At 20.6% G+C, this 8,093-nt stretch overlaps 3 protein-coding genes across 3 annotated transcripts; 1 reads left to right on the forward strand and 2 right to left on the reverse strand.

Moving 5' to 3' along the window:
- Positions 1–551: 551 nt before the first annotated feature.
- Positions 552–3,814, forward strand: PRSY57_0106900 (LCCL domain-containing protein; the record flags this gene model as incomplete). The annotated part of the gene is made up of 2 exons (XM_012905387.2): positions 552–765; positions 906–3,814. The coding sequence occupies 2 exons, from the start codon at positions 552–554 to the stop codon at positions 3,812–3,814; spliced, it is 3,123 nt and encodes a 1,040-aa protein (XP_012760841.2).
- A 724-nt stretch (positions 3,815–4,538) lies between these two features.
- Positions 4,539–5,237, reverse strand: PRSY57_0107000 (mRNA cleavage factor-like protein, putative; the record flags this gene model as incomplete). Its single annotated transcript, XM_012905388.2, has 1 exon — positions 4,539–5,237. One exon carries the CDS (start codon positions 5,235–5,237, stop codon positions 4,539–4,541), a length of 699 nt encoding a protein of 232 aa, XP_012760842.2.
- Positions 5,238–6,980: 1,743 nt separating this feature from the next.
- PRSY57_0107100 (fatty acid elongation protein, GNS1/SUR4 family, putative) lies at positions 6,981–8,093 on the reverse strand (the record flags this gene model as incomplete). Its single annotated transcript, XM_012905389.2, has 2 exons — positions 6,981–7,812; positions 7,960–8,093. Coding segments are annotated over 2 exons (966 nt in total), but the record flags the coding sequence as incomplete, so codon positions are not given.

Consider the following 8,093-nt stretch of genomic DNA (forward strand, 5'->3'; position numbering starts at 1 on the left):
TATATATATATATATATATAATAGACACAGAAAACGAAAAAATATATTTAATAATAAAATAAAATAATATGATTAAAATAAGAATATAAAAAGAATGGTTCACATAAAAATGAAAATAATATAAAATAATATATATTGTCTACATGAAAAATGTTGTATTTTATATAATAATATAGATAAAATTCAATATTTATAATATATATATATATATATTTATTTATATATATTTATTTTTTTTCGCGGTGTTGTAAGATGTGTATTTACAGATGCAATGATACAAATATAAAGTTTAAAAAATATTAACTATAAGATATATATATATATATATATGTATATATTTTATAAATGTGTTATTTTATACAATAATTGGGTATACATATGTAGCATCCTACTTTGTCACATATATATACAAGTTATATTTTCATTAAAATGATTAATTTTTGATTCTTTTCGGTTTAGAAAATTAAAAAAATTAAATACACAAAATATATATATATATATATATATACAATTAATGGATATATTATTTTATCTTTCTCGTTAATGGCATAATGTTAAAGATAACATGTGTTGGCCTTTTTTTTTACATCATTAAAAGTCTCTTTGTAAATACAAAAGCTCCTGAAACGTCTCTTGAAAAAATAACTGAGTTTAGGCAACAACATAGAAAAACATTAGATGGAAGATTATGTGCTGCAGCATTTCTTCATGATGATCAGACTTATACAAATTGTACTACTTCTCTATCCCCTGACGGAACAAGTGGTTCCTTAAAAAAATAATAAAATAAATAAATATATACATATATATATATATATATATATATATATATATATATATTTATATTTATATATATATATTAGACCGTATCAATATTTTTACATAATTTATACTTTCCATTTTAGGAAGGGAATGGTGTTATGTCGAAGTTCAATTACTAGGAAAAGGTTCTCGAGATTGGGATTATTGTAGGGATTCGATAAATTATGACAAGTTAAGGTTGCATGCTAAAAAGGTGTTTGAAGAAAAATCTTTAGAAGCAGACAGACTTAAGGATAGATTACATGTATTGAATAGTAGAGTATATAGTATGTTACAAAAATATGATTCTGTGTGCGGAAAAAAGCATGAACTAATAAATTCTAGAATTGAAAAGATAAATGAATGGTTAGATAAGAGTTCAGAATCCATTATGAAAATAGAAAACAATACTAATGATTTAAATTCAACAAAAAGTATTATTGATCAATTACAAATAGATATTAAAGAAGAAAATAAAAATGTGAAACAATCTGAAGAAAATTGTAAGAATTTACCAGGATATGAAAATGAACCACATAGTGATGGATTAAAAGTTTCTTATTTTAATAATCTGTTTTTTGATGGTATACCTATAGAAACAAGAATTGAAAAAGATATTAATTTTTTATATAATAGTAGAGGACCATTAGAAAATATATCACCTCATAAATATTCTATTCGTTATGAAGGGTACATATTTGTTCCACATAATGGGACATATACATTTACTGTAGAAACAGATTGTTATATTAGATTATTGGTAAATAATAAAGTTATATTAACTTATGGTTTAGAAGAAGTTGTAGATATGACAGATGAAAATATGTATCATTATAATCAACATGATATGTATCAATATAATGATGGATATAAATTAAATACACCTTTTTCTTTTTCATATCCACAATATAGTCATATAAAATATACTTTAAATAATGATGATTTAAGTGAAATAATTAAAAAAAATTCTATACCTATAGAATTGTTAGGTGGAGAAAAACATAAATTTGTATTAGAAATATCACATTCTTCTCATTTAAAATATAAAAATGAAGAATCCAGTTCTTTCAAATTATATTGGAAATCCAGTAGAATTCATGAACAAATGATACAAAGTCATTATTTTTTTACAGAAAATATTATTCCACCCACTAGATTCTCCTCTTTAGATCCTGACATATTTGAACTTGGATTAGTTGATATAAATCAACAAGTGTATAAAAATGATAATAGTTGGATTATTACAAATGTTAATACAAAATATGTAGGTTTACATCTTTTAAAAACACAAGAACATCCTACATATAATAACTTTTCTCTATCTATTAATACAGCATCAAATTTATTTATCGCTTCGCCTATAGATAATATATTTCCATTAAGTCCCTACAAAGATTCTTTGTGGAAAGTATTCGATACGGGTGATATTATAGAAATAGAAAATAAAGGTAATAATAATAATAATAATAATAATAATAACAATAATAATAATAGTAATAATAATATAATCTATAAAAAAAAACAGTTTAAAATAAAATTCATTCCTTTAAAAAATAAATCAGAATTAAAATTTTATATATCAAAAAATATTCCCTTCTTTATTTTTGCTCAACAAAGAAAAATATTTCCAACGATATGTAATGGGGAACAACAAATTTTGTCATCACCTTCTCATGCTGTATTTAAAGAATGTGAAGAATCATCTTCTTTATCTAAAGAATTTAATTGCGTAGCTGGATTAAGTTCTTTGCATATGGATAAAAAATTTCATGTATGGAGATCATCAAATTCAGGTATTGGAGAATATATTAAAGTTTCTTTTAATACACCAGTACAAATTAATAAATTTAGATTTAAACCAAGAGATGATGTTCTAACATGGCCATCAGAAATATCATTACTTTTTGATGATACCGAAATTATCATCCCAGTTTTACATACATCTAATATTGAACATAATACAACCAAACTAGAACATCCAATTGTAACAACATTTGTCAAAATCGAAATTAAAGATATGTTTCTTAATCATAATGAAACAGGAGGTTCTTTTGAACTTATTGGGAATTCTTGTAATCTTACTAATGATGATTATTTAGCTCATCATGATGCTACTATAGATATTAATGATTGTCATAATAATACTTTAAACAATATACCTGATGTTCTTCCGTTAATACATGGAGATAAATTTTTAATAACATGTGATCCAAATTGTTTAGACAACTTATCTGGAGAAGTTTATGGTTCAGATGTATATTCTATAGATTCATCTATATGTAAAGCTTCTATTCATGCAGGTGTTTGTAATATACAAAATAAACATAATTGTAAATTTTTAATTATAATCAATGAAAAACAAAAAAATTATGTAGGTACTTTACAAAATCATATTTTATCTTTAAATCAAAGTAATAATTCAAATTTATCTTTTACATTTTCTCCAATAATTAATCCAAACTTTTCTCAATTTTATTCATCATATCCAAATAGTTATTCCATTGTATTTAAAAGAAATGATGATCTTAATTTACCAAATAAGTTTTTAATAGATTATGGAGATGTTTTTAATAATTATGGATCTTTTGCTTACGGATGGAATAAACCAATTACTTTTTTAAACTCTTCATCACAAAAAAAAAAATCTTATTCTAATGGTCTCTATTCAGGAGGTATACCATTTCCCCCTGCAACAGCTAGTCAACATTGTATTACCGATTTAGAATGCCAAACGAATTTCTGGACTTTCCAAACTCATGAAAATGGTACATATACTATTCAAGTACTTGTTGGAAATCTTTCATCCGATATTAAACAAAATACATTTATTGAAGTAAACGGATTGCCTTTAATCAAAAATATACAACTCGAAAAAAATGAATATTTTGTTGCAGTTAAAAATGTTCACGTTACAAGTAGGTCTTTGATATTTACATCGACATGTTTAGAAACAGACAACGAATGTGCTAACGCAAAAACGACAATAATGGCACTTCAAATATTGAAAATTTAACAAAAAAAATGAAATGAAAAGAAAAAGATATACCCCAACACAAATGTAAAATAAATAAATAAATATATATATATATATATTTATACATATTAACACCAACGCCATATAGAATAACAAATTAACATTTTTAAAAGGAAATATGCTCTATCAAAAAAATGTACACATATTATCATTCATATTTAATTTCATGTATTTTCTGTTTTATATGTGCTTAATATATATATATATATATTAATATTTATGAGATCTTTATATTCTTATAAAATTTAGTAACATTTTTTTTCATTAAAAAAAAAAAATTATTTTTTTTTCCCAATAGAATATTATTTTGGCTAGCTAAATTGAAATAGCCATTTTTTTTTTTTTTTTTTTTTATTTTTTTTTTTTTGAGAAAAATTAGCTATTCTAAGAATTTTACCAAATTGGAAAATAGAACATAAAAATGTTCATGGGGTATTAATAAAAAAAAAAAAAAAAAATAGAAACATAAAAAATGAAAAAATAAAATAAAATTAAATATATTAACAAAAAATATGTTTTATTGTTAAATAAAAACAAAACAGTATTGATTAAAATTCAAAAAAATGAAAAAGTTAAACGAAAAAAAAAAAAAATAATAAATAAAATAAAATAAAACAACTGGAAAATATGATTAACTTGATAATATATATATATATATATATATATATAATAAAAATGTGAATATTTTGTGTGTCTTTTCATTTTAATTTTCGGCATCTTGTTCTTGTACCATACAATGTAATTTAAATCTTGAAAGTATACTTGAGAGTCCACTAATTGCCAATCCGCAATTATTTAAATCAAAAAGTGGTATGGCTTTTAAAGTAAATCCAGGAGGTAAATGGAAAATACATTTGGGTGATAAGATTACTTGATATAATCGGATATATTCTTTTGGCCTACTTATATGTGCAGGCAAATATGGTAAGAAAACCGAATTGAATTGTGTTCTCCACCATTCTCCTAAAAAATCTCCAATTTCAACTGTCTCTTCTTGTTCTTTATTTATTTGTGCTGGTGTAAAATGTATATCTTTAATTTTGTTAATATATTTTTGTAATTTTTTTTTTAATACTTCTTTTGGCTTCTCCCATGTTTTATATTTCCCATTCAATAAATAATATTTCTGACTTTCTATATGTTGTAATAATAATAAATGAGGATATTCATATCTATGACATAATATTATTGCTAATACTGAATTACGAATACCATTTTTATTATACGCATTTATACGTTTCTTGCATTTCTCCTTATCTATAATAAATTTATTTTTTAACTTCTCATCAATATTAAACTCATAATTAGATTGAGGATATAATAACCATTCTCCTTTATTTTCTCGGCCTGTTATATTAACAATTGTACTATTCAAATTCGAGCTTATATTTGTACTTAACATGTCTTTATATATTTATTTTTTAGTATTACATAATTAATATATATGCATACATACATATACATATGTATATATCAGAAATATAAATTACAAAACAATTATAAAGAAGGGCTCAAATGTTTATATATATAAAGATATATATATATATATATATATATATATATATAATATATACAATATATATAATATATATATTATTTTAATTAATTATAATGAAAATAATTCAAAAAGGGAAAGTTGCACTTTTCTTGATACGCTTATTATGAAAATATTTTTTTTCTTTTCCTTTTTCTTAACTTTATACAAAATTATATAATTCATCAATTATATATATATATATATATTTAATTATTTATTTATATTTATATTTATATATATATATATATATATATATATATAATATGCTAATAATCTAAAAAAATAATAAGATAATTTATTCTATACTATAACAAATCTACTTATTATTTTATCCAATTAATATTTTGATTGCTTTTTCATTTTTTCCCTCTTAAAATTGTAAACAGTATATCAAATATTTTAAATAATATAAAATATAAATATTATATGTATGAAAAATAATTTATAAAATAAATACATATAATATATATATATATTTATTATATGTATAAGTATCATAATTCTTCACTTATTTTGCCCTTTAGCATTTATATTACTAGGGTAATTAGATACAGATATTTTATATACGAATCATTCAAAGGCAGATAAATATTATACTGTTCTTCTTATCTATAATAACATATTTAGAAGTGTTCAAAATATTATATATATATATATATATTTTTTTTTTCTTAGGATTATATAATACTTGAATAATCATTAATAAAAAAATATATATTTATAATATATATAATATAATATATGTATATTTATTTTTTTTTATTTTATATGAACCTTGTGTTCTGAAGGCTAATAAATTGAAAGTTATTCATTTAAATAAAAAGAATGAAATTATATATATATATATATATATATATATATATATATATATATATATTATAATATAATATGATTAAATAAAGAAAGAATGAATGAATTGTGCTTTAAGTGAGAGAGGAAGAAACGATTTTATAAATTTATAAAATATGTGATAATTTTTTGTTCGTATATAAACATGGAGTTTTATCAGATTTTATTTTATATGTGTAAATATAAAATAATAAAAATGAAATGAAATTAAAAAAAAATAATAAATAAAAATAAAAAGATAAAAAAAAAAAAATTGACTTGTAATTGGGTTAGAATAAATATGAAGAAAAATATAATATTAAACATATATGTAATATTATATATATATTATATATATTAATATAAGGGTATACCTTTTTAATAATGTTGTATGTCTTTATTTATTCTTTCATATATCCAATATTTATAAAATGAATTGCTTACTATTATTAATAGTATAATATAAAATATAATTATAATCAAATTATTTTTGTGTTTATAATTACCTTTTAATGGTTACACGTTTGACACTGAAAAGTTTTTTTTTTTTTTTTTTTTTTTTTTTTATGTGTTTTATGAGACTAGCTATTAATATATATATATATATATATATTATGAACAGTCAGAATTTTTTGTATTTTAATTTAATATAATATAATATAATTTTATTTTATTTTATTTTATTTTATTTAATTTTCATGTTATAATTAATCCAAAATGCACAACTCATAATTGTTTGTTTCTAGTTACTTATCCATTTAAGTAATTGTCCCAAACGTTTCATGTTTTTTTTTTTTTTTTCATAAGATATGAAATTATATATCTGTGAAAAAAGTAATTTATAAATAAATATAAATATGATATATACATAAGTGAAGCCAATATAATATTTTTTCTTGATATATAATGTCCATATTGAAAGGTAACATTATTTTTTAATTTGTGAACAAAGGAAACTGTCCATTTATTATTATATGTATATATATAAGATATATAAAGACAATAACTAGTTAATAAAACACCTAAAAACATTTGGCAAATTTGTATAAGTGTAACAATAATACTCCATTTAAATTTTTTATTATAACAACTAGCCAAAAAATAATAAAAGTACATAATGCTATGAACAAACGCATTAATACAAATAAAAATAAACCCAACAGGTATTTCTTCATAATATGTATCCCATGTATATAATAAAACAGTTGAATGATGAAACCAATGTAAAAATGTTATTTCTTTCTTTTTTAAAATTAAAAATAAAGTATCAATTAATTCAAAATATTTTGATATAATAAAAAAACATATCCATAATCCAACTGTACCAAATCCACATGTATATATCGGAGGAATAATTAATAAACCTGTTAAAGAATAATGATATATGATATATATTAATACAGGATACAATTTTATTGTTACTAACAAATTAAAAAATGATAACACAAAATTCCATATGGATATAGTTCTTTTCAAATTCAACGCCTTCTTATCTCTCATTAGAATATTCCCATATTTACAAAATAATAAATAAATTATTACTATCAAAGGACATATGAAATATTTGTTATGAACAAATTGGATAAAGCCAAAGGGTTTGAAATCTCTCTCCCTACAAAAATAAACAAACAAATAAATAATATATATGAATATATTATATATATATGAATATATTATATATATATATATATATAATGTAGAATTTTTTTCTATGCCATATTTGTACGCACATAATTAAATAACGTATATATTGTCAAACCATTTAAAGGAGACATAATTAAGAAAAGGATATATTTCTTCTATGAAAAATATTGGCCTCTTAGGGTAATTTCTTATATGTCCTATTATCTCCATAAAATACTCATCATTTGTTTTTGTTATAATATTTGTGAT

The sequence above is a fragment of the Plasmodium reichenowi genome, chromosome 1 (assembly GCF_001601855.1).
Source record: "Plasmodium reichenowi strain SY57 chromosome 1, whole genome shotgun sequence".
In the NCBI taxonomy this organism is placed as follows: domain Eukaryota; phylum Apicomplexa; class Aconoidasida; order Haemosporida; family Plasmodiidae; genus Plasmodium; species Plasmodium reichenowi.